The sequence below is a fragment of the Dermacentor variabilis genome, chromosome 2 (genome assembly GCF_050947875.1).
Source record: "Dermacentor variabilis isolate Ectoservices chromosome 2, ASM5094787v1, whole genome shotgun sequence".
NCBI lineage: Eukaryota > Metazoa > Arthropoda > Arachnida > Ixodida > Ixodidae > Dermacentor > Dermacentor variabilis.
The window spans coordinates 103133512-103161490 of record NC_134569.1 but is presented as its reverse complement, the minus strand read 5'-3'; the positions used below and the strand labels follow the sequence as shown (position 1 = coordinate 103161490).

The 27979-nt window shown below is 45.6% G+C and overlaps 1 protein-coding gene across 1 annotated transcript in view; it reads left to right on the top strand.

Annotated features, from left to right (window-relative positions):
* Nucleotides 1-27979, top strand: part of LOC142572432 (peroxisomal ATPase PEX1-like) — a 96188-nt gene that overhangs the window by 43955 nt on the left and 24254 nt on the right. Inside the window, exons 14-19 of the mRNA XM_075681535.1 lie at nucleotides 617-681; nucleotides 11607-11666; nucleotides 11832-11914; nucleotides 12553-12656; nucleotides 24422-24590; nucleotides 26571-26725. Coding sequence (XP_075537650.1) covers nucleotides 617-681; nucleotides 11607-11666; nucleotides 11832-11914; nucleotides 12553-12656; nucleotides 24422-24590; nucleotides 26571-26725 — 636 coding nt within the window. The remainder of the gene's footprint in view (nucleotides 1-616; nucleotides 682-11606; nucleotides 11667-11831; nucleotides 11915-12552; nucleotides 12657-24421; nucleotides 24591-26570; nucleotides 26726-27979) is intronic.

Sequence of the window (27979 nt, the reverse complement as noted above, 5' to 3'; positions counted from 1 at the left end):
GGGATTTGAGCCCACAACCTCATGCTTAGCAGTGCAATGCCAAAGCCACTAAGTAACCACCTCTGCTGCTATCTGCGAATCAGCCACACCTCTCTCAGCTGTCCGGCCTTCTCGTGTATACATCTACTCTCTATCTCCCTTCTTGCGGGCAGCTGAAGCCGCCCAGTGCCCTGACGGATTGCCATGTGTCATACGAGAGAAATACCATACTCTACTCCAAGTGGCACCACTCTGACTTTTTATTTTCATCATTTTCTCGCTTACAAAAGCTCTAGTCTTGCTGTGAATGACGAATTCATTATTGCGGAAGTCCAATGTGTTAGTCTAGCTCAACTTAATATTTTCCTTTAGTGTCCCTTCAAGATATGTTTAAAAGCTTGTATGGTTTATTTGCAGTCAGTGTTTTAGGCTCTTCTAATAAAGAATGAGTAAGTGTTAACAAATGCAAGGCCCAGGTGCCAGTGACAGAGTAGGCTTGAAATATGCGACAAAACATTTTGCAGATCATATATACATGATATTTGAGCAGCTTTATCTTCACTGCCATGTAACATGTTCATAAACATTTGTTTTGGATGTGTTCATCTTGCAACCATATTGCCTACTTTTTTTCTAGGGGCCAGAGCTATTGTCAAAATACATTGGTGCGAGTGAGCAGGCTGTTAGGAATGTTTTCCAGAGGTGAGTTTCCTCACAAGATTATTTTGTAATTCCTATCCTGTGTTAAAGCTTATGTAGCAGAAAATATGAACACTTAGGCTGTGATGCTTGCAAACTGGCCTAAAGAGAGAAAGGCAATATACTTGCTCATTATGCATAGTAGATGCAACTCTGTGTATATATGTCAGCTTTGCATATTTAAGGTATGCCAGTACACCACGGCTTTGTCATAAAAATTTCATGGTCAGAGAGGTGAAAGCTACATGTGTCTTAACCAAGGCATTAAAACTGTTTATATCTGTGAAACTCCCACTAATTTGTGTAGTATTGATTACATAAAAAAGTGTGAAAGTGCAGTCAAACTTCAGACTTGCAGTTAAGTTAAACCTGGATATAATGAACTTCAATATAACAAAATTCTCTATATAACGAAGTATTTAACTTTTCATAACCTCTTGTCCATAAACACCATGCATTTAGAACTTCAATATAGAGAAGTGTGTTTGTATGCCATTTCAATATAACGATATTTCACTGCTGCTGTAAAGGAATGCCAAGACAATAAATGGAAATTTCCATACACAGATGGTTGCATGAGTGAATTACAAGCGGCTGCTTGCAAACGCACCTCTCAAATCGCGCGTTGTGCGACAAGAGCGACCGCCAGAGTTGGAGCCGCATCATGTGCTGTATAAAGTACAAGTGTGATAAGACCCTATCGCGCCCTGCGCACCGTGTGCTTTAGGTGTGAGTGAAAGTGTGTGAGGATGAGACAAGAAAAATTGTGGCTTCACAGGTGTCGCCTTTCTGGCAAGCAAAGGGAAAGGGGGGAGATTAGCGAGCTCGCAGTAACGATCAAGCGCGTGCGAGAGGGCAGGGGGGAGTGGGGTGTAAGTTGGCGTTCTTCTCGGCCATGGCTGCGCATAGCTGTAAGCATGGCTGAGCGCATACACAGCTGTGCACTCTGCTTTTGAGGTAATCTGCTGCATGGGCAAATAGTGGGTGGGCCAAGTCGGTGTGGCACCTTGTAAGCTGTCTTACCGTGCGCTTATAATTGGAGGTTGCGTAACCTCGAGTTTCAGCGACCCATTGGAGCGAGAGGCAGAGCAAGCGTTCACTCCCTGCTGCCTGTGCTTCTTTTCCTGATAGTAGCATCATCCCAGTGTGGGCGACCCTATCAGCCGCGGGGGTAGAGCGCATGCGAAAGCATGGCTGGCTTTGCTCAACTTGTAGTGCTAGGAAGATATCGTCGACGTACGGGCCATCAAACCGTATCACTCTTCGCCGACTCCCAAATTCATCAAAATGATTTGTTTTCTCATTCAAATTAGCTTTTTCGATTGCCCTATAATTCAGAAAATTCTGCGGCCCCTTTCCATGCAAGAAAAATAGATCGGTGACTGTACTTATTTACATAAAATGTCGAATTTCACTACAACGAAATTTTGATATATAACAAAGGAAATTGCCGATTTTACCGACTTTGTTATATTGAGGCTTTACTGTATATTGAAATTTGGGTAGTTTATAACAAGGGTGCTTAATTGAAGCAAGTATAAAGTGTTTCTTGTTCCAAAGCTGCTCTATTCAAACAGACCGCTTATAGACTACAATACATAACTAAAATAATGCAACTTTTATGGCCCAAATTGGATGAGTTGTCTTGAGAAGTTGTGCTGCCTTTGTCTAGGTAATTAACTGTAGTGAATGTACCAGAACACTTGACGGCTGCTAAAAGTGAAACCCTTTATTTACAAATATTCAGTAGCCTTTTTTATAATGTTATCTCATTCTGCATTGCGTTGAAATAATCCTCTGTCTATATCCATTTGTTTATACTGTATCTAATCATTGTTGGACACTATATCTCATGCTGTGTGGTTTTTCATGCTGTACAGATCTTCTGATAGTTGAGAGAAAACTCTTGTCCGCACATGTCAGTCTAGCCACTGTACCATTGCTTCTCAGTATTGCAAAAATTCCTAGTATTGTAAATATTGTGACTTCCTGCTGTTACTTCTTTTGCCAAGTATAATTATTTTATCCTGGATGATTTTGTTCAGATAAGATTGTAAAACAATACCAAGAAAACCTAAGGGATAGGCTAATGAAAATCCAAAGGCCACATTTCTTGCGACTCTTCTGAATTTGGTGAAAAAGCCAGCTCTTTTCTAGCATGTCGTCAGCAAGCCTCTGCTAAATTTTTACAGTGCACGGCAAGGGAAATGCACATACAGTTGTTTTTCCAACTCATCTGCTACTCCTATAAAATATTGTCACATTGTCATGACTGGGAAGAATCGGGCTATGACACAACTGAGAGTCTCAAAACTAACCCTTTATTGGATGAACTTGTGCTCATAAAAACAGGTTGCACTCAAACACAGTGATAGTGGCAAGCACGGGCATTGATCGTTGAAATTTTGTCCATATGTCAATCGCATTGTCTATTTATACATGGCTCGTTGTAGATTCCAGTGTAACTGCTGGTGCTCGCTATTTACGTAGTGCATGTAATCCGATGACACAAGGTTCGGCAACAGCATAGACAACATATGGAATTGGTGACAACATTCGAGAAAGTTCCGATACAGAAAGGCTTGTCTTACTCTGAGCATTTTAGCATTTATTGGCCGGTGCAAAATGGTCACTGGAAAAAAATATCAAGTACACCTCTGGCCGCTGGTGTAAACAGAACATGAAAGAGAACAAAAAATAATAAGGTAGCAAAGAAAAATAACATTGCAACAAAGAAATAAAGTCCCCAAGTTGTTTAGTTCACTTAGCGTGGCATAAGACGCACAACGTGAATGACTTCAGGTGATATGCAGTGCCGCTGTTGATTGTGTAATGCCGTCCGGCACGGCCAGTACGCCAGAGGATCTTGTATGGTCCAAAACACGGTTGCAGTTGCTTTTCACTCTGTACACATTAGTGCATCTGGGTCCAAGCCCAAACATAGTCGGTGGGCTGGTATTTCATGTAGCGTCCTCAAAGATTGAAACGTTGGCTATCAATCCATTGCTGGTGATGCACAGGTGGGTGAGTTGTTGTGATTCTTCGGCATGCTGGATGGAGGCAGCGACATTGAAATGTCTTCATTGCTGATGTGCGACAGCATGACATCAAGTGTGGCCACCAATTTCCTTTCCAGCTTGAATGGCATCACCTGCATTGTTTCTTGCACTGCCATGTTGTATAACACTGCATGGCACTGCCTGCTGTCTTGTGCTCGATGTCGACGTACACTGCTAAAATGCTGATGAGGGTCTTGTTTAGTTGGTTCGTAAGACCATTCATTTGCGTATGGTAGGCAGTTGTCTGTCGGTGACTCTTCTGGCTGTATTGTAGAATCGCTTGGATAAGCTCCATTGTAAAAGCTGTTCCTTTGTCGGTTTTAAAAGGACTTCAGGGCCACCATGTCGAATCAGGATGATTTCAACAAAGAATTTCCTCACTTCGGCTACTCTGTCTTTGGGCAGGGCTTTTTCATTTAGGTGTAATGGGTAGGGTAGTCTGTAGCCATGACGATATACCTATTCCCAAAAGTTGATGTTGGAAAGGGACCTAACAAGTCCATTCCGATCTGCTGGAATGGTTGGTAAGGAGGTGCAATAAGCTGTAACAATCCCACCAGCCTTGTTGGTGGTGCCTTTCTTCGCTGACAGTTTTGACATGTTTTGATGTGTTGCGTGATGTTGATGGTCAAGCGCGGCCAGTAATACACTTGTATTCTTGTGAGCAAGGGGGGGAACCTACGGTGCCCATCGTCGTGTAAGGCATGCAGGACCTCTGGCCGCATTGCTGAAGGCACAGTGCGAAGGTAGTTGACACGGACTGGTGAGAAATTTTTTTTCACAAGGACGTCATTCTGAAAAAAAAAAGACAAGAAAATGAGAGCAATCCACTCCTGAATATCCTAGGGCAAAGTCTGTCTTGCCTTCCAAATACTCTACAAGGCTTCTGATTTCTTGGTCTGTTCGTTGCGGTTCAGCCAAGTTTTTACCGCTTATTGTTCCCATTAATCTGTCATCCTGTTCGTCTTGATGTGGTGGGTTGGTAAGGATGCAAAACTGACAGTCTACATCGAAGTCACGGTGATGTGGAATCGTTGCAGTCAGAGGCTCCATAGTGCAAGGCGGCATGAAGGGTCTTTTAAGTTTGCTAACCGACATAATGCATGGTTGTTGCCTATGATTTTGAAGGGCCTGCCGTATAGGTAAAGGCGAAATTTCGCCATAGCCCATATAGTGGCAAGGCAGTTTTTGCCCATTGTAAGATAATTGGCTTTTGCTAATGATAGTGATTGGCCAGTGTAAGTTGTGACCCTTTCAAATCCATTTTTTTCTCTGGAAAAGCATGTCACTGAGTCTTATGCTACTTGCGTTGGTGTGGATTTCTGTATCTGTCCTTGTCGAAGCGTGAAAGTGCCAGTGGAGATTGCGAATGTTTGAACGCTTGAAATGCTTCAACCTGTGGTTTCTCTTGCTTTAAATCGACGTCTGATTTTGTCAGAACAGTGTAAGAGTTGGGGTCGGGCATGAAATAGGTGGTAGCTGGCCCATGCCGTCATCTGACTCATCCACGCTAAGGACGTTGTTGAAGGGAAGGACTTGTTCTCATCGAGAACGAGGAATATGGGATTTATTTACAATATCTACATAAAGGGTGGAGAACGTTACATTTCATCAGTCTAGCATGACTGAAAGAGAATGCACCCCAACAGCCGACAACGGCTGCTTAAAAACACTGTCCTCCCTAGATCCCTAAGTGAGGGAAAACTGCCGTTCAACCAATGGTAGCATCCAAAGTCATCGTAGTCGACCCACTTTTGAGGGGGAGGGTTCACACACTCGCTTCCACACTTTGGTTTCACTGAACACACCGAGGTGAGAGGGTTCTTGTAGACAGAGGTCTTGACCCAAGCAGGCGCCTCTTGATCCCAGACCTGACCCTGCAGTCAGTAGCCACCACGTCTGTCCATTGACTGTGACAACTTCGGGGGCCCGTGAGAAAGCACCGCAAAACATCCTTTTCCAGGAGTTCTCTCGCTCCAAGCAAACCGTGAAAGCAACAGTGAATCAACTAACAATACTCGGCCCGCCGAACGTGGCTAGACATGCCGGCGCCGTTGGGCTGTTGAGGCGACACATTGTTGCCTTTACAAAGCAGGTTGTCGCAGTGGGCTGGGAAGGGTTTGGAGGTCGCTTCTCTGAAGATCGCCAGCCCCTGCAGGCCGACCGTAACAGAAGTCAAAGGTGAAGCAATGCAAGAGAAGTCCTTGACAAAGTGCCTTGAATAGGCACACATACCAAGGAATCTGCGCATTGCCTTCTTGTTGATGGGTTGTGGGAGCTTGGTAATTGCAGCTGTTTTCTGTGGGTTGGGAAGGACTTTAGAGTTGCTGATGATGTGGCCTAGGAACAGGAGCTCACCATCCACAACACGGCACTTTTCTGGCTTCAGGGTGAGCCCGGGTACTTTGAGTGCCTTTAATACTGTCCAAAGCCACCTAAGGCCGTCATCAAAATTCGTGGTAGAGATGATGACATCATCCAAGTAGATGAGACAAGTTTGCCACTTCAAGCCTGCCAAGACGATCTATCCCGCATTGGAACTTCGCAGCTGCTGGGCGAAGTCCAAATGGCATGACCTTGAATTTTAGAGGCCACCTGGCATGATAAAGGCGGTCTTCTCTCGATCCCTCTCGTCAACTTCAATTTCTCAGTAGCCAGCCTTGGTACCAATCGACAAAAAATACTTGGCATTACAGAGCTGATTCAATCTATCGTCTGTCCATAGGAGGTGGTATAGGTTCTTCTGTTCAGGCAATGATAATCGACAGAAAACCAGAGTTACATTTTCTTTATTTTTTCACCAAGACTACAAGAGTCGGCCACAGATTCTTGTATGACCGGGTAATTTTGTCGCATAGCATTTCATAGACTTGTTGCTTTATGGCTTCTTGTTTTCACATTGAAGCTCGATAAAGGCTCCGACAGAGTGATCGAGCTCATTCTTCGGTTATTATGCGATGCTTAGCAACTGGTGTTTGTCGAATATTTGAAGACAACGAAGAGCAATCCTTGTATTACTACAGGAGCCTCTTGGGTTGTTACTTGCTTATGCCTGGGCAGGCTCAGATTAATATCGAAAGCTGGTTCAGAAATGTTGTAGGTTTGGTAGAATCAGAGAGGACAAATGCATCACTACTGTAACTTCTTGTATGCAATCTTCGTGCCCATTTTTAGGTGATTGTATTCGTAGCTGAAGTTTGCTACCATTAACTGCACATTTCCTCCACACAATTGCACAATCCCCCTTGTGATACCGATTTCAAGGTCAAGCAGCAGGTATTGGCCACTCTCAATAATGCCTTTCATGTCTGTGGTTGCTTTTGCGCCGACAGCAATCATGATGCTGGCACGACGTGTGATGCCGACAAGTCTGTTTGACTGACTTGTCTGACTGCCTTGGACACTGACGTCTTCAAGTACACTCGAGGCATGGTGTCTGAAAGTCCTATCCAGCAGTATCACTTGCTCTGTGGACAGTGTTGTGATTGGCCGTTCACCCCGCGACACCCCTCGGTCACGGCTCGCATGATTATGGGGAACGGGCCGATGGCCTCATCAAAATGGTTCTCGACACAGATGAATCATGACCAGCGTGGGAATACCTCGTTCAAGAGAGGTTTGAGCAATTCGCAATGATACGGCTGTCACCTGTCAGCAGCACAAACTGGCGTGAACAAGCCGGAGACGCGGTCAGTGCGGTGATCCTGCCATCACCTGTCAGAGTACGATCGGAGTCAGTGAAAAGGGCAACCTACCTCCGGATTGGTGGGACCTGATGTCATTGGTCTCCTGACACCAGATTAGTGGGATCTGATGTCATCGGCCTCCTGACACCGGATTGGTGGGAGGTGACTAAGCAATGATCACGTGAGGCATAAAAGGAGCTACGGATGGCAGGAGGGATGAGCGACTACAACTTCATCATCAACTTCTCTGTAGTTTTCTGCATTTTCTTGTACTTATGTAAATATATACATGTTTTTAAAACGTCCTGAATATCAGACCCAGCCTCATGTTCACTCACTCCTCCCTGAGGAAAGAGGATCCCACGTCTTCGAACCCCCAGTCGCAACAACAGTGTTATTGACTTGAAATTTAGGTTGATGACTGGGTCGTGTTGGCTCCAAAAGTCCATGCCAAGAATTAAGTCTCGCAAACATTTTTTAAAGATAATGAAGGTCTTGGTGTATGTGCAGTCACGAATGCTAATTCTTGATGTGTGGACTGCAGTTGGCGTTGCAGTGGAACCTTGTTCATATGATCCCATTTTGTAGCACATCGCGGCACCAACATTCGTGATTGAGATTACAAAAGAAATGACCCAATATTATAGCTATTGCTTCTGTTTTTTTACCGGTTAATACTGGTAAATCTTCTCGTGGGTCATCGCACATTGCATTCACAGCTATCGCTGCCAGCCCTTTTGCAGACCCGCCGCTGTTTCTTAGTGTCTTTGGCATTGTTACACTGCTAAGCAAAAGGTCATGGGATAAAATCCTGGCTGCGGCGGCCACATTCCAGTGGGGGCAAAATGCGAAAACGCCCATGTACCGTGCATTGGGTGCACATTAAAGAACCTCAGGCGGTCGAAATTGATCCGCAGTCCTCCACTGTGGTGTGCCTCATAATCAGAGCGTGGTTTCGGCATGTAAGACCCTAGAATTTAAAAACACTATTGCGATAAACTTCTTCACCTGTCTGTTTCACAGTGAGTGTGATGTAGAGCCAAGCGAACTGCACTCTTTTAATAGGCGATAACCCAAATGCGGTGCGAAGTGAGCGTCATGTTTTGGTTTGCTGCTTTGACATTGTAGGCATCGTATTCCGATGTTGCCAACCAGCTTGATTTCTTTTCGGTTTCCTGTCACCGTCTTAAAACAGTACTCAATAGAAAAAACAACAAAGTCCATCTCTGCTCACTCAAGTCCCACCAGCTCAAGGTGCGTCCGCACCTTGTGCCACAACAATTCTCGCTGAGTAAGCACGTCAGAACTTCCTGCCAAAATCCCCCCCCCCCCCGAGAAGCAGCTGCTGACCCATGCCGAATTGGAGGTGTGCAAACATACGTTAGTCAAAGCAGCAAGGACTGTAAAGTGCTGTCTCTAGCCACTCGGGCCCCACCAGCTCAGCATGCATTGGCATCACATGCGGCAACAATTTGTGCAATGCTCCAAAACAGAGATGTCAACTATAGTCGAGTCTGAGAAATTTTTTACTGACTTTGGGTCGTATGTTTTCCCGGTTAGTATGTTCTTTCTCGTGTTATTTTGCAAAACGTATGAATGAGGTTCTAATGTATTAGGTGTTCTCCAGCTGTCCAGATTTCAGGGCCATCTCATGCAGTCTTAACTTTCCTCAACTTGGTGTGAAGGGTTTACTAATGACGTATTAGTTGACTCCCGTGTAATCTAGAGCAGTGACTGCATGGCGATCAAGAAATATGTTGAGGTCGAGAGTCTTTCGTCTTACATCTCAGTTAGGTTGCTGCATCGGATCCTGGCTGGGTCATATATTCCCACTGGTGGTGTAGCCAGGCAATGGCACACCAAGCACATGCCACCCCTCAAACTTCTGTGTTAGTAATTTTTGTGTGTAATGCCACCAGGGCACCATTACGGGGCCCTGGCATGGACACAGAGGTTGAATGTGATGGCAGGTGGTAATGTAATTCATCATTTCTGCCTCAGGTTGCGGTGGTTCAGGAACTCTCCATGACTGCTGAATTTCTTCATGGCCGATGTCAGAGACAGAGGCCATTTGAGGCTGCACAAGGGACACTTTTGCAGTTCTTCGTGCACAAGGGCTGTAATGGACACCTTCACGAGCATAGAAACAGGTCTCGCGTTGTCAAAGTAGACTCTCAGTTTTCAAACAAAGTCCTGGCAGCAGCGTCCGATGAAAAATAGACATGCTGCAGGCCCCAGCTTGTCATTACAGTTACAGTTAAATGTAGCGATCCTTTTGTAGGTGTCCAGCGAGTTTTCTGGGTCTTTAAAAAATGATCTGTGGAAAGGCAGTGTATCTTTTGGTTGTGGCGGCATGATCTCTGCAGGCAGCATCGGCGCTGTCATTGTAGCTGTTGACTGGGCCGTGATCCTCCTGGTCTTCTCGGGTAGAAGTTCATACTTCGGCAGCAGTCATCGTAGCCTGCGGTTAGCTCGCTGGTCCATGGCAATGGTGGCGTTGTCTTCACAGCTTGGGCTTTGGCTTGCAGAGGGCGGCCAGTCCACAGCAAAGCACCTCCATTATATCCCACATTGTCACGATGGTGAACAATCAAGCTGTGTCACAACTGGAAGTCTCGATGCTAACTCTTTACTGGGCGAACTTTTGCACACACGAACAAGTTACGCTCAAACACGATAGGGGCGAGCACAGCCATCAATCATCGAAATATGATCGACGGGTCAAAAGCGTTGTCTATTTATACATGACTCATTGTACATTCCAGTGTAAATGCTGGGGGTAACGTACGTTCTAGAAGGTACAACATTATTTACGTCATGCAGGCAATCTGATCACGCAAGATTTGGTGACAACATAGATAACAGATAGATTAGGCAACAGCATTAGAGAAAGTTACGACACATAAAGGACTAAACGATAACTTTTAGCATTTGTTAGCTTGTGAGAAATGGCTACCAGAAATAGATAGCAAGTACACGTGTCTGTATTGACCAACATGTAAATTATGTATAAAGCACCTGTGTTGCCAATCTTTTTCTGGTCTTTTTAGCCAGCTCTGTTGTTTTAGAATGTGGATTTTCCACCAACTAGCCCAACTTCACACTCTTGTGTAAACAAAGCTTTCCTCATTAGCCTGCTTGTGCCAACTTCAGCTAAAATATGTGCTCTTAACTAAGCCTTTAGAATGTGGAAGCTTACAATGGGCTGTGACACATATTCTTGCCACTTTTGCGTGCGTCATTTACTCCAATAATGGAAGGAATTTAATTATAAAGACCGTGGGCGGGGTGATAGATGAATTTCGCATAGGGTGCAGCTTTGCCTTAGAACGCCATACATTGCTTTGAAAGTACTTTAAAGGCAATAACTTTATGAGAGCAGCATTCCGGGCATGTTGGTAATCCATTCCTCAAGTGATATTGCACAACAACAAACGACACAGACCTAAGAGAAGAAGACATACCAAGCGCTTGGTGTGTCTTCTCTTACGTCCGTGTCACTGCGCAATATCACTTTAGCATTAACGTTGTTGCAGTGCAGGTGCAGCTGAAGGTATAAATTGTCATGAGGCCACACTGTGGCCCAACAGACCGCACAAGAGGGAATGATTGAACATACAACAAAAGAAGATTGTTTCTGGAGCCCTGCTTTGTTCCAAAAATAGCACATGGTTGATTTTACAAGGATTTTAGCATTTGTGTATGCTAATGTTTGGGAGGGTTATAATGCATTCTTCCTTTTCTTTTTAATTCTTCAGGGGTTGTCACTGGGGCGCAAGTTATATGCAGAAGTGGGCTATAGGTATAGAAATGGTATAAACCGCTGTGTTAGTGGTGCGGTGTTTGTGAATGTCATTATGTGTTGTCATTTGAGCAGTTGAACTCACTGTGAAAAAATGGCAACCAGAGAGGAAGACAGTAGCAGTGGGCTGTTATGTAATTGTTGTATTTTTGTTCCTTTGTTCTTGCTACAGTGCCTACACTGAGGTGCTGCCCTACACTCCTTCATTCTCTGTCATGCTAACAATTGTGCCATCCTCTGCATTAGCGGAGCTCGTGCCCAATAGTAGTAAATAATGATGTATTTTTCACTTCATAGTGTTGAGTAAAATTGACATCTCAACTTAATAATAGGAGAGGACAAACTAATTTGTGGCCTTCCTTTTCTTTTTTTTTTTTTCAGAGCTCAGAGTGCAAAGCCCTGCATAATCTTTTTTGATGAATTTGATTCCATTGCACCGAGGTGAGTTGCCAGCATGATAGTTACTCTAGGCTGCCATGCTAAATGAACAGGCATAGTTAACATTTAGACAGTGTTTATTGCTGTTTGTTGATTTTTATAGTTATGGACTTGCATGCTTTATTATGAGAATGTGTAATCTCTACAGACATTTGTTTTTGCTTGCAGGAGAGGCCATGACAGTACAGGTGTTACTGATCGTGTTGTTAACCAATTGCTTACGCTGCTTGATGGTGTGGAAACTAGCACTGGTAAAGGTTTTGACCTGCTCTCTAAATCTTTTTTTATTTGTTCTTGTCCCATAGCACATTGACATTTAGTTGACTCATGAAGATGTGACCACAATTGTACTTAGATTACACATCCATTAACATTGTCACATTTGATGGGTCATCAGCTCGGGTAGCTTAACAGTTGCACATGTATGTTGAGGCGCATACTATTTATGCATGTTATTGTCATTAACCATGATGGTAGTCATGTTCTGAATTTGATGTGTAGATGCAATTGGCCTGAGGAAAACAATTCCAATTTGTGATTGTAATCAGTGAGAAGCCAGGCAGCAACGCATTTCAAGGAATAAGATGTTCAACACCTAATCTGCGTATATTTTTGTTGATCCACTGAAAATGTGGGCTCTTGTTAAATCACTTAGCAGCTGCATTTGGCACCAAAGAAAACAGATTGCTACCTTGTGAACAGATTTGCAACAAGTGAATCTTCACTGTGATGCAACTGCAAAGTGGTTGCTTCTACTGTAGTTGCTGTAGCTGCACTGTGAACATGTCTTATCAGCAGCCAGGGCAATGTAACAGAGAATTGTAGTTACTACTTACTCTCCCGACAATGTCAGCCCATAATATAAAATGTGCTGCACACTTTCTTCTAGGTGTGTATGTTCTGGCTGCAACAAGTCGTCCTGACCTCATTGATCCAGCGCTGCTTCGACCTGGTCGTTTGGACAAGTGCCTTCACTGCCCACTGCCGAACACGGTATCTACCCTGCCATTTATTTAACTTGTGTTAGTTACCTCTAGAGCACTGAAGGAAAACAGTGGAAATTTCCATGTGTGTAGCTTCTTTTTATCACGTTTGCCTAGTCACCACATACCGCCTCGGTGAAGTCTACAAAGGATCTTATGATTCACCTAACAGAAATGGTTTCAAGCAAATTCTATTAATCATTTTAAGAAGCATATTATCATTTTATGACCTGAGCTTGCAGCAAAATTGCAAGCATCGTCTGCTCAACTGAAGTGAATGCAGAAGGCAGATGCAGTACTCTTGGAAATTAAGTATCAGTATCCCACTGCATGAGCTTTCAGTCTTCAATGCAGGTTCGATGGCTTGGAGATGATATCACATGGTTTTCTCATAAACTTGATTTGATGCTTGCATCAGTTTCGAACCAGGGTGTCTGCCAACCGGGGAAACCGGGAATTCTCAGGAATTTCGAATAGTCTGGAAATACTCGGGGAAAACTCAGGGAACTTGTGCTACTGTCAGGGAAAATTAGCTGGAATTTTGTTGAAATGGAACGAAAGTCGCGGTAATGCTGGCTGGAGTTACACTGAGGAATCGTAACGAGTCGTCTTTGATGCCATGTTGTCGGCTGGAGGAGTTGCCAGTGTGCACTCAACGACCGACTTTTCAGACGCCGGATAATTCGGACGGCTTCGCGGCACCACCAAGTATCCCATAGAGTCAATGTATAGATAGGAACGTCTAAAATTTCGGGCGCAAGAACCCTTTGCCGTCCAATTTTCCGATATTTTTGCCGTGACCGCAGGTCCGAAACGGCATTAACCAAAGCCACCACCGCCGCCATTTTTATTACCTCGCTGCCTCGAACAGGCGCTCTTGCACGCAGATCCGCTGGCCGCCGCAGCCACTAACGCCGCAAAGCCAGGCCTAGCAGCTTTGACGTTCTCTGTTAAGCGTCTTGCCGTTCTGTGCCGTCTTTTTTCATTAAAAGAATGCGCCACTGCCAGCAGTGGCACCGACTCCGTCTTTGTAGTCCTCGCGACTGGGGTCGAAGCTCGGAAAGCACGGTGCATTGCATGAGCCGGTTCCCGAAAGTGAGCTTCGCCTCAACACAGAAATATTACGCGGTGAAGCATAAACGTGGGAAGGGGCAATTATCACGGCACACAGTATTATTCCTTAATTATACACGCATGCACCCGCCATCTCCTGTCACAGTACAAGCTGTCACAGTACGAGCTGTCGCAGATATGCCTAATAAGTCTACTGCCAGGCTTTCGGAGCTGTTTCGAATGTGCCTGTGGCGACTTGAGCTCTTAAGGACAGGGAAACACATGCATTCATTTTTTCGAACTGACCGATTTGTCGGACGTCTTCACGGCCCCTAGGCAGTCCAAGAGGATGCTTCAAATGGTCCGTGGGGCGAACGTGTGGAACAAGGAGGATGCGAACAGGAAGGACCTACCTACACATTGAGGAACAAACGGAAAAGGAAGCATGCCGCTGCTTCTTTGAAGGAGCATGAGTTCAAAAAAAAAAACCAAGTGTTGGCTGAAGCCAAGATGCAGGTGTCCCCCTATTCAAACTAAAATAAACTGTTTAAAGCAGTGAAATGCAACACTGAGGCATTGTGCGCGGGCTGAGAGTATGTCAGGGCACATCATTCTCTCGGTAACAACGCAAAGGACATGGACGAAAGGAAGAAACACAACAACATGGGCACCCGTGTTGTTGTGTTTCTTCCTTTTCTCTGTGTCCCTTTGCGCTGTTACCGAGAGTAAGATGAATCTTAACCAACTTGCCCACCTTGCTATCTTGCTTCAGCATATGTCAGGACAGTTGAGGTTGACTTACCAGCTGTTCAGAGAGAATATCACTTGTGACAAAGTTTGGCCTTGTGCCAATGAGCTTGCTATTAGTTAGAAATAGCTCATGTTCGAAAACATTGGTTTCTCTATGCCTATTCGTATTATTCGTATTTGAGAATGTTAGACTCAATTTGCAATGGGTTTTACCATTCTTTTCTAAGATATTTTATTTGCTGTACATTTTACTAACCCCTGCCTTCTGTTTCCTTTTTGAATACAATAAACACTACTCCTTAATATTCAAACTGGATTAAATCGTCTTTTTTTTTTAACATGTTTACTAGGGAGTTGGGCAACATGGTGTCAGCCCGTCTTGACATAAAACAAAGTTCTGTGTCACTCACGCAATATTGCAAAGACACCCAGGAAAAATCTGGAAAATTCAAGAAATTTAGAGATGTTTACTTGGTAGACACCCTGGTTCTGCTCATTGTTGTTCAATCTAGAGGCACTTTGTTTCTGGCTAAAGTTTTATTTTCCTTGAAATGGCAGAAAGCACCGTAGAATGTCCTTGAAAGAAAAAAAAACTAGATTTTTTATAACGGTGGATCACCATAGATATATGGTCTTCTGGTGTCCCTTATATAGTTATTCCAGTTACTAGAAGGGTGCTTGTAGAGAATGAAACAACTAAGAAAATGTTTGAAAAGGCAAATCCTACAAACTATTATAAAACTGCTCATGTTGTTTTTGTCCAGGTGGCACTTTTATGACATGTTTGAAGTTTTTGTGCATGTAGTAATGTTCTTCATAGCGAGCATACTTACATTTTAGTACAAATTATCTGGCACATGTCTCATGTTTGAGATGTTTGACAGAAAAGCTTGGGAAAAAAATGACTGTCTTCATGGAGATGAGCTTGTTTAGTACAAAAAACAGCAATGACATTTGAAAGAACACATAGCAGATACATAAAGCAGTCATTTTATAGTGAAGCTTTCTTTGCCTCTTCTCCCGACTTTCCGATGATCTTGCCGTGCATTCCGCTGGGTTTCTTGCAATACCACCAGATGGCGCTTGCCTCCTGGTCTTGCTCACACGCTGTTGGGTTTCTTGCAACACTTCTAGATGGCTTTCGTTTCTGCACATATCAGCCGCCGCTGCCGTGGCAGCGTTTCACAGTTTGTGCGTATTGTATGTGCTGTGCTTGCTTTTCTATGCGACAAAAATGCAGTTGCTTGGCAGTGGAGGTCGTGTGCTGGGATGGGATAGTGTAAACATTGCAATCGTCCATAGCCTCAAGAGAGTGCTTGTAGCTGGCGCCTCAGCAGCATGCTGGCCACGTATGCAGAAGGAGCACGTAAACACGTGCCAGAAAAATGACTTCAAAGCGTATGCTCAGTGCCGAGGACACCCAGGCCAGAAAGAAGTATTGGGCGGAACAGGAACATCCTCGCTACACAGTGAAACGTGGCGCAGACTGTGAATGTATGTGTACAATGTATACGTACAATCATAATAGTTTAATTACAAACAGCCCTGTAAATCAATTAAAGTTTAGCACTTTTGCTATGATGTGGTGTGCCACGTGAGGTAATGATAATGCTGAACCTTCCGAGAGATTATGAACAATGATGCACAACAATGCCTCAAGCAAACGTCTCCCTATGCATTCTGTGGACTATGCGGACAAATAGCAGTGGTGCACGCAAGGTAACGTTTAAGATAAACTTATCACTCTCGTATTTGATTGAGCACTGAAGAAACTACACATTCGCCGTCGACATCACTGCTAATTATCGTCAATTGCAGCAAACCGCATACAAAGCTTCGCTTACGTTGAGTCCCACAGTGCGTGGGATCCACACATTTTTCTTTGGTAGCTGTATCTATTCTCTCAGTAGCTGTGTAGGGCCCCATGAACTCTGGCCTGTTCAATATGAGCCAATTTTTCGTGTCCCACTCTGTTCTGATCTATCTGTATCAAGATCTCTTTAGTATTATATTATTTGATTTGGCAGTTATGCATGATATTCTCTTGAAATGGAATCATAAATCTGAAATGTAATAATAATAATAATAATAGTAATAATAATAATAATAATAATAATAATAATAATAAATCACGGAATTCAATTCAAATAAATTAGAGTTGTTTTTGTCTCTTCATTATAGTGCAGCCTAACCGGTTCTCATGTGTGCACATTGATGCAGGAATCAATTGAAGCAAGTAATTTGCTTGCTCAATTGTGCTAAAATCTTGCTGGTGCCTGTTTTTTCCTAGTTATGCGCTGTATGACTGACTGTGCCTCACTTGTTTGTCGCCCTTTGTAATTAAATGCTCATAAGGCATTATTATAATGAGGTCCAACATGTCAAGCTACTTTTTAATTTCACACACACTATTACGTGCTAAATCCTCTCTAATTGAACGAATATTTAAAGAAACTTGCAAATTTTTTCAATATGTGTGGATTTCTTTCTTGAGCTGGGCAGTTTACGAATGCATTAAAAGGCTGTGACAATTTCCTATGTAGTGAATGGACTTTTTGAATGAACCAATTTCATTCTTGCAGGAAGCAAATAGTATTTGCCAGGGAATACGCTGCATCTTCTGTGTTGACTGAATAATAATAATAATAATAATAATAATAATAATAATAATAATAATAATAATAATAATAATAATGTTCTGGACTCACAATTTAAAGTGAGCAGCATTGTACCTCTGCCACTGCTGGTAATGAGAGGACGAAATGAGGTGATAGAGCGGAGGAGAAAGGTATCACAGGTGATGCGATCTCGACCGGGTGAGGTGGGTCTTCACCGCAAGAATCAGAAAGCGACGACGAAGGCAGGCAACTTGAGGATGAAAAAAAGTAGAAAAGATTGTATTCACTTCATTGGTACATGGTTGTGACTGTATGCAAGTCCGAGTCGTTCTGATTAACACGGTGGCCAAGATGGCCTTAAATAACTCCTTGTGGTCTTGTAGTCGTCGACGTCTTCTTGGGGAGCCTGTGGAAGTAGGTTGTGCAGTCAACGACATCCTGCCCTTCGGGTTTTCTTTCCTTCGTCCTTCCCTTTGTGTCAGCTCGGGGAATAAAAGGGGTGACGCTGTTTCGGAGAAGAGGGCAATTATGTCGACATGGGGACGCCCACTTGAACGCTTCTCACACTTGACAGGTTGATGTCCAGGCCTACTGTAACAGTCTTCTCTGGGCCGAGGCAAATAATCTTGTCATGGCAATGTATGCCTGAATGTCTCTCACAACGGACAAGTCGATCATAACAAAGGACACACTGCGCAAGAGTATTATTATTATTATTATTATTATTATTATACATAACATGCCAGAACATGTTGGTAACCATACATCCAAAGATATCTTCTTAAAATCGAAAGGCCGCAAATTCCGGCATGTTCAACGTTGCAAGCGCGGTCAATAAGGCGCAGATGATTTCGGTTTCAGTGACCGCTACCGCTGCCTGTGAGCTCCCACTTGAGTGATTTGCGAAGGTACCTCGAGGTGACGACATGGCTTCTCCGCGGAGCATCTCTGTCAGCTGTAAAGTACCCTTTACAGGGGCATTCTACATGCTTGTTTTGATGCCTCATTGGTCGCATACGCGATGGCAACAGTATGGCAGACGCGCCCTACACTTGCCTTCACCTGGAGAAGGAAAAATCATGAAGCAGCCGCTTCCTATATTTTCGTGGTTCCGCTAAGCTGACAGGTTCAGTTGGGCTCGCACGAATGACGGCCGGAGCTCTCGTGCCGTGCTGTTTTGTTTTATGCTTCACCCGAAGAAAATCAGCTTTGGATGTGAGAGTTGCGTTTGCCCCTCAACTGTTTCACGCGTCGCTGTTGCGAGATGTCGCTTCCAGTGTAGCCCTCGTTACCTGCCGAGGTTGAATAAAACGCTATTGTATTGTGTGCGCACAAGTGCACTATTGAAGCCCGGATTAAAGAGGCAACGAAGCAACCGTCACTTATAAGAAACGCAAATTATACTGTTATTTAAATGTTTATTTGTGTGTGTGTGTGTGTGTGTGTGTGTGTGTGTGTGTGTGTGTGTGTGTGTGTGTGTGTGTGTGTGTGTGTGTGTGTGTGTGTGTGTGTGTGTGTGTGTGTGTGTGTGTGTGTGTGTGTGTGTGTGTGTGTGTGTGTGTGTGTGTGCGTGCGCGCGTGCGTGCGTGTGTGTGCGCGCGCGCGAATTTTGAGTGCTTATCCGGCAGTCGACGCAAGACGGCATAGCGTCGACGATCACTTTCAGACAAAAGCGATCGGAGCCGGTCATGATGGTTCGTATTCATGGTTCGTCAAAGTTCGCGTTATCGTTATTTTCACATTGTTTCCTTTTCGAGAGCGTTGACGGGGGGGGGGTGAAACAAAGATGTTGCGGCGCCGAAGGATGGCGGCGGACGTTACGACAGGCTTCAAAAGTTTCGAGTTGTGCACCCGTAGACGGTTAAATCCTTGCGCGACCGCGCGCTTGTGCAAGCGAAGTTTCCGTATCGCGTATGGATTCACTCTTTCCAGTAATACACGCTTTCACGTATCTTTGCGTGTCTACCGACGTCCGACATCGAAGCCGGACTTCCGTGTGAAAAACGGGCGCACTGCCTCTTCCTCTGCTCAGTTCAGTCGTGAATTAGGAGTAAAAGAAGGGATCTATACACTTCGCCTCGTCTCATTATTATTTCCGTTTCTTCGAGCCGGCTGGCGCACGAGCGCCTGTCAGGTCGTCACAGGAGCTGCTTCGGCGTAGAGAATACGAAAACAGATCCGACGCAGGGGAAAGGAATATAAGCTCCGCTGCCTAATCTCCTTCGGGAGACGACATTTTCGCCATTCAGTATTTATTCTACAGGGGCTCCAAACGGAAGCCAAAGCCGCGTTGCGGTGCACTCGGCTCGATTTATCGTACCTTTCTCCTCTCTAAGCGGAAAGAAAATGTGAGGAAAAACAAGGAACAAACCTTGGCGCGAAGGATCGCGTAGTGTATATAAACTCGGCGTGTGCCGAGCAGCAGAAGCCTTCCATTCTTCTTTCCGCAGGCCAGCGGCTGCGGCATTTTGCGGAAAATTGACGAGAGAGAGAGAGAGAGAGACAGAGAGAGAGCACTATGCACGGCATATGTATATCGGGAAAAGTGAGAGACCAAGACGCCTTTTCGTTCCTGGCGGTAAGGAAAATCCATCTCGGTCGTCGTGCCCTTCTGAGTATTTGTCTCCTTTTCTCCGGCTTTTATGTTGAGGAAAGGGAACAAAAGAAAGGAAAAAAGGAAAGAAAGAACCGAAGAGAAAGATGTAACCTTCCTTTTGTAGGCTGAGATAGAGAGAGCCCGGCACAAAAAGTGTCATCATCCGCTGTGAATGTGCCGCGCGCCTTTGACGAGGTTTCTTTCGCGACCGACCGAGCCGTGTGCGTGCCAGTCCGGAGATATAGTCAGTCGGCGCGGAGGAGCGGCTTATAGCGCAGTATGCAAAAACGTTCGTCCACGTGGGGCTCCCAGCAACGTGCGGAGGCTGCCTACGTGCCCGTTTTCTTTACTTTCTTTCTTGCTTTATACACGAGGAATAAGGGACACAGCGGAGAGACGTCGCGGCCGTAGTGGCTGTGTAACTTGCAGGATTAGGCTTATTGATGTCACTTTTCCCCCGTTCGTACCCTCTCTCTCTCTCTCTCTCTCTCTCTCTCTCTCTCTCTCTCTCTCTCTCTCTCTCTCTCTCTCATTTTAATGTGTGTATATGTGTGTCGTCTTTGGCTCTATCCTGGGGGAGAGGTCAGGTGTGCGCGGAGGAAGTGAGTGTTCGGAAGCCGATTTCATTCTCTGTGGCAGATCCCACAAAACAGGTCTGTGCGCGCATATTCACTTTCCTGTCTGTGCTCTGCACGGATGACTGGCGCTGCGTGTCTTTTTTTTTTTCTTTTTTCTTTTTTGCTGCTCCGGGAGAGTAGAAAAAGAAAAGAGGGGTGGAGGGGGGGATAGAAGTAGCTTTTTTTCGCGTCTAGTGGAACTGTGGTTGGCCGATTGGCTTCTCCCTTTGAGTGTCATAAGTATATATATATATATATATATATATATATATATATATATATATATATATATATATATATATATGTGTGTACACACACACACACATCCCTGTTTCTCTACCTCTCCGCACACTCCTCAGTTTCCGACACGCTCGACTTTCGATCCGTGCCTTTTGTTCGTTTCAATTCGCCCTTTATATCCGCCTTGCGCGGCCCCGTCCCCGTTGACTTTTAATCAGCCTGTTCACTGCCGCTGCCGCGCTTTCATGCCCTCGTTTCCCGAGATTGTGCGTGCAGGCACGAAGTTGAATTTGAATTCGCGTATTAGAGAGCGACGCGTTCGTCTACCGTCTTCTCTAGGTCAGGTGCTGCATTGGCTCGAGGTTTTGCCCTTTTGTTATCTACTATGAATAATTTTGTCGATGCGCGTACGTCGAGACTTTATCTGCTCCGCTTATTACGGGGCTTTTCGTTTCGCGCTGCGTCATTCTCCGTTCAAGCTTTCCTCTTCCGAAGGCGCAAAAATTCTTGCTCGCCATTCGCTCAGAGCTAATGAGCGACAGCCTTAGTGTCCACGTGTTTCGAATTCCTACGGACTTCGCTCTTCTCTTTCCTGTCTGCTAAATTTTCCTGTCGTTCTGGCGCACGAAAACTAGGACTATATGTTTTTGTTTTTTCGGCGATTGCTTCCCAACTTCGTTTATTTTAAACGAAAGTAAAGGTATAAGATACAGCGATTACCTTCAGTGTTTCTTGATGACCATAGATATCTTAATGGTTTCGTCCACGTCGCGGATATAGATCATTATAAACCTGGAACTATCGGGAAATTCTAACCTTGCGGAAATTCTACCGCGGAAAGTTCGTGGCCACAGTGTTCTGCCACTGGATTGCAAGGTCGCGGGTTCGACTGTCTGTCACGGCAGGCGCGTTATATGACGAAGAGGAAATATTCGGAATGAAATAATGTTTCTATACGTCAAGGAAACCGAGGTTATCAAACTTAATTTGGAGCTCTGTCCACTGCAGCTTCATAGTCCGCCTCGTGAATTATTGCTATTTAAATAGAGATGCTTATACTCTGTGTTCTATCCGTGTCAGCCATCGGAGCATGTTGTCCTGTCTTGAACGCGACAGGTTTCATGTCCGAAAATATGTATGGCGTCCTTTGGAATGGCGTGACGCAGTTATAGAGCGCCGATTTGCAACGTCCGCTTTACTTTGCGAACTCTAACCTCCGGAGCAACGGTTCGTTCGTGTTATATCTTGTGCGGGTCTCACACGTACCCTTGGGACAAAGGAACGACAACACAGTAGCACAAACAATCGCAAGGACATTTATTGCGCCTTGTACGCACCAATCTAGCCAGCCGAATCGTTACCAATATTACATGCCGATGGACGCTGACGAATCGAGGAAGTTCGACTCGCCGCGACAGGATAGCGAGCAAATATGTTCGCTCGCATGCTGGACACGAACGCCTAATCGTTCGCGTGTATACAGTCACGCGAACGGTGTCGCGTTCGTACGATCGATCCCGTCCATTCCGGTGTCCAGCTCCTACAGGCCTTTCGCAGGACGGTCCCGCGAACGGTGGGCGAGTGCGCGAAACGTCCGCGCCTCTCGCCGACCCCCGAGCTGAAGAGGAAGAGCCTACTCACTCTCGCACCCCACGACCCCTCCGTTAGGTGGCGTTAGCAGCGCAACACTCGCGCCGTCCCCTAATATCTCCGTGCCGTAATATGCTGTAATCCTGCTGTAACCCTGCCGTAACCACACCTGCCGCCGCCGGGGCGTATAGCTAAGCGGAGAAGCCGGGTTACAGGAGACGCGATAGCCATGCGGGGAAAACAACATCTAGGGGACGCGTGAGAATCGAGCGTCCCTACAACGTACAGAGCTGTATTTCGCGCACTTCGGCGTTGCACGATTTATTTTATTTTTTTTTCCTCTGGGCACATCACACACGCGCGCGTGCGCGCGACTTACGCATATCAACATCGAAGAGCTGTTAGCTTTGCCCGAAGTATAAGACCGATGCATCGCACGACAGTGTTTAAACCACACGTCCCGTAGCTGGGGCATGGTCCTGCGACATCTATTTTGTTTGAATCTTCACGTACATGTTTTCATTTGCCGTTGACTGCGCCCATATACGCAGGTCGAGGAAAGGTGTACACCACGGAGAACGCGAATTGCGATTGGCAACCAACCGTGCGCACGGGAGCCCGCTACGCGCTGGTCGCAAAAATCCTTGTTGACACTGCAGAGGCAGCCTCGCAGAAACCTGCGCTTATAGTGAACGCTTGTACACGTGTATTTTGTGCACGACGCTTTCCGCACGGCCTGTGAACGCTGTGTTTCTCTTGCGTGTGCGGGGGTGGCAGCAGCAACCATCCGCGCCCTCGTGCATGCCGTACTCGCGATCCTTTCTCACTCCTCTAAACAGATCTGCGCCCAGAAGCCACCTCGCTATTCGTTCGGGCACAATGCCGCACCGCGTCGCACTGTGCCTGTTTCAGTCCCTCTGGGCGAGATTGAATTTGCCATTTTTATATTCGTACGGCCACCCTCTTTTTCTTTTTTATTTTATCGACAAGGTGCGCCTCACGCATAAGCCGTCTGTGGCCGGCTCCGGTATTTTATTGTTATTTCTGCCTATTGTCATCTGCAATTTTTTACCCCGTTTTCTTCGGAGTTGTTTTGTTTGGTTCGACCTCTTTCTATTTATTCTGCGTGCGTCGTGGCTTGTTTTGCATGCGCATAGTCTCCGAGGATTTTATTTTTTATTGGAGTGAGAGGGGATTTTGCTGGAGCTTTAATACCTTTATCGGTGTTGTGCACCGGGTGCTTATTTAATCCGACGACCGCCTCCTTACTTCGCGGCGGACTCTAGAAAAAAAAAAAAAACAAAGAAAGGTGGCGGACAAGAGGGCGCAGCAGAAATCGAGCAGCGTAGAGCAGTGACTACTTTATTTTCATTTTTTCCCCGTCGTTCTGAAGACTCAGAACCAGGTTGTATGTACAGTTATCCTGCTCAACCGCAGGTAATTTGCGGTAAGTCATTGCGCTGCGTTTTCGGTGCGAACTTGCAATCGCCTCCGGTGTCTGTCATGTTGGTCACCATGCTTAGGCATTACGGTGAGATGCGAGCTGTGATAAATGTGGTATCCCTTTTGTGGAAGACGCCAAAAATCAGTCGGTTCCGATGCTTTCCCAGTGAATCGCTAAAAGTTGGAGAAAGCATCTGTAAACCTTCCAATTAAATTTAAATAAATTCTGGGATTTTACGTGCCAAAACCACGATCTCACTATGAGCCACGCCGTATGTACGGGGCTCCGGATTTGCCGTGGTTGCTTAATGACTTTGGAGTGGCGCTGCTATAGGCACGAGGTCGCAGGATCAGTACCTGTATTATTTTTTCTTGCTGATGACGTGGTCTCTAAACTATTGCTTCAGAGTGTACGTGCTTTTTCTCATCAATAGCAGATTTAGGTGCTTTTTGACATACTTTCGCTTGATAGGCGCAGATACTGTGTACCTTGAAGAAGCCTCCGAGTTCACTGAGTAGCGCGGTACTGTGGCGCCATCTAGCACACAGTCGTTAAATGGCAGCTGTGGCCCCGCAGGTTTCGGTGTAGCCCTCATGTCTTTTCCCGACTTAAAAAAAAAATAATATTTTTAGGCATGTGACGCACAACAGGCTTCAGACAAGTAGATGCGATCTGCTGCAAACACTTCGTACGAAGTGCTTTAGCAAATGAAATTGGGCTTGGTCACGCATCTTGGAGGCACACAAGACGTAATAGAGGCCTCAGCAAAGCGGCTTGACGAACCAGTGCGCACACTGAGTATGGCTCCCTGTCGCAAACGAAAGAGCTTGATGTAGCGATTTGACGCCCCTTTCCGGTTCATGCAAGGCGGAGCGCGCGAGCATCCTGGTCGCGTTGAGCCGCAAGCTTCTGCTGGCCGACGACGTGGACCTGGACTCCGTGGCGGCGCGCACCGAGCATTTCTCCGGCGCCGACCTGCAGGCCCTGCTCTACACCGCGCAGCTGGAGGTGGTCCACGAGGTCTTCCCCCAAGACGGTGGGTCATCTTTTCTTCTCCCCGTGACAACATTTGGTTAGCTGGAACGTTAGGGTATTTCACTGCTCCGGGAAACACTAGAATTTCGCTCAGCAGTTCGCATAGCTGTTACATACGGAGCTTTCTTTTTTTTTTCTTTCTTGTTAAGATGAAAATAAATAGGAGTTGTCGCTGGTTGCTGGCAGCGGCTGTTCCTTTATACTTGGTTAATAATATTGGATAAATATAGAAAAGAAGTACAAATTCTTGAATTAGAGAATGCTTAAATAAAAGAGAAGAACATGTAACGAACATGTAACATGTAAAAGAGCTTCCAAGACGTTCGACGCCGGCACAAGTGCTCGTACTAAACTAGAGGGCTCGCCAGTACTTTGGTTAGGCCAAGAAAAAAAAGTGCGTCTCTATAGGTAGCGCAGGAAAAACGAGGATGGAAGAGAGAAACTGGAGCACGCATGTCGCTAATGCAAATTTTGTGTACCTGTTGAGAATACGCGAAAAACTACGTCTCCATCCCTTGCGGTCACAATGGAAGGGAGTTCACATTTCATGATGCCACATTTAATGTGAGCCGTTAAAATACTTCGGGAACTGCAGGGAAGAAGTTAGAACACTTAACTTTTTTTTTTCGAGCAGAGCAAGGCAGTTGTGAAGTAGCGCGTTTCTGCAGACGTCTTGTTGTGCTGTCTCTCCCTCCATGGAGTTTTTTTCTTTTTATGGTGTTACCTGTAGATGAAATCTGCCGCTTCTGTCTATGCGAATTTCCCAGTGGGCGTTGCGTCACCGTGGTTATGCCGATATATGGACGATTCATCCATCTTGTCCTGAACGGGGCTTGTTCTATAAAGCAGGACGACCGCTGTACGAATAAAGCTTTTGCAGAATGAAACCTTCATAAGAAAACTCTTGGTTCTCCCGTCGTACTTCTTGAATTAACGTTTATCTACACATAGTATTACAAGTAAGCGAAGGAGACGGAAAGATAAAATTGAAACCGACGCACGGTTTGCGGGGACCTCGTATTTCGCACAAATTTAGCCATCATCCGATACATGTTCACGTTCGGTCGAACTGTACACCGCAGCGCGAGTGCCTGCTTATGTTTTATCAAAATATTTCTTTCGTAACAGGGCAGAAAAGGAGCAACTTACACGGGGTTTCAGAAGGAACTCGATAACTATGAAAGAGAGAAGGCGCTGTTTGTCAGACACGTCTGGTTCTCCGAAAAAGATGTCCATCCGAAACCGCCATTTCCTAACATTACATTCACCGTGGTGGCATATATAGTGGCTATGGCGTGGCACTGCATAGCCCGAGGGCGCGGGATCAAATCCCGGCCGCGGCGGCCGCATTCCTATGAGGGCGAAATGCGAAAAACGCCCGTGTACCTTGCATTGGGTTCACGTTAAAGAATTCCAGGTGGTCGAATTTAATCCGGAAACCCCCACTACGGCGTGCCTCATAATCATACCGTAAGTTTACGTGTAAAACCACCATTTTACTTTTCTTTAAATCATGAAACTGTACACGATGATGATTCCTAGTTGCATCCCCTTTAAATCTGGGCAGCGGCAAACAGTCACCTATAGGCTTTGTAAGTTTACGTGTAAAACCCCCAGAATTTAACTTTTCTTTAAATCATGAAACTGTACACGATGATGATTCCTAGTTGCATTCCCTTTAAATCTGGGCAGCGGCAAACAGTCACCTATAGGCTTTGCGCCCTACCTTATCGTAATCTAGCGCTTTGCCTATCTTTATCTCGTACTGTGTTAGCCATGCTTGACGAATCGATCCCGCCCCCTCCCTCCCTCCCGTCTCTTCATTGCTTTTCTTTTTTTCATCAATACTCCAAGCACCTCTTGCTCATCTATAGTGCGTCTTACAACCCAGCACGGCAGAGCCACCTTTCAGTCTAGATAACCATAAGGAAAACTTTTGTTTCTCTCATCTTTTCTGTTGTGCGTGTCTCCCGTGACGCAGAGCTCCAGGGAGACAGTCCGGGCCGACGCTTCGACTGTTCGTGGTCGTCGGACGAATCGCCGGGCCTCGGAGAGTCCGAGTTCTTCTACGCCCCGTCGGTCAGCCAGGGTCCCACCGAGCCCGTAGCTGACAAGGCACGCCAGCTGCAACAGGAGGTCCGTATACGCGCCTTGGCGTTCTCGTGACCTTGACTGAATTGGAGGTGCATGCGCCGGAGGGAATAAGGAACATCGTGCGCGTAGCTCTTACGGTATCGCTTTTGATCGGCACAAAGGAAAGGAAGTGTGTACCCGCTCTTATAGCGCACGAAACATCTCTCACTCGTGGTAATTCTTCGTATCTACAGTTTGCGAGTGAACTATGAAAGCCTCGTGCTTCGCTGCGGACTTGTCAGAAGCGATGACATTTTGCGCATCACCAGTGCACGTCTTTCTTTTTCTTTTCTTCTCGGGGCATTTACCAATCGCGAATGCATGCTAGCCGATTTGCCATTTCCTGGTGCGCGCATTGTAATAATAAACTTTGTTTAGATATGTTTAGATAACCGCAGCTGTTTCAGTACACCTCGACGCCACGACAAATTCTGCAGCATACTGTCGACGATGCACCGCGCATTTCATCTAGCCCGCACAGGACGCTTAGCATAGTTGGCAGGACGTACACATTCGGTTGTAAATAAGCATTTATTTTTCATTTTAATTTTTACGCCGCCGCATCAGATTGTCAATGTAGGACGTGTGGCATATACAATTACGTTGGCGTGTCATTCACGTTGCACGCACAGTCTTTAATATACCTTTTTCAGCTCTAATAAATATATATTGACCTTTAGTACGCACTGCGCGAAATATCACGTGTAGTCTGTGTACCGTAGACCATAAAATATGTGCGACCCTCCTGCTCGCCTCACCGCGGTAAATGAAAACTGAACGGGCGACCCTGGTGAACCTCCGAAGCGCCTCTCCTGGACCAGTTTCGTTTACCGCCACGAGTTGGCTGAAGGTTGCCGCTAGTTGGCGGGATCGCCGCCAGTCGGCGCCAGCGGCACCGCAGCAACAGCATATTGCAGTGGAGAAGCGATGCGTCTAGGCTCGGACAGTGCACCGCTACAGATGATTGGCGGCGGCTGAAGCTGTTGCAGAACTGTTGCGTCTCGTATTTCACTGTCTCTAGTTAGCATCCTTTCCGTTTTAACCGAACAGTCATTTCTTGTTTTTCTCGATAGTTAGCATCCTTTCCGTTTTAACCGAACAGTCATTTCTTGTTTTTCTCGATAAAGGCACGGCGTTTACAACACTGGCGCCTACTTCATCAGACATTTCTTGCAAACTTTTGTTAAGTTTGTGCGTATTCCTTACCTCTACTCCCAACTTTCCGAAATTGTCTCGAGGGCAGTCACTGTACTAGAC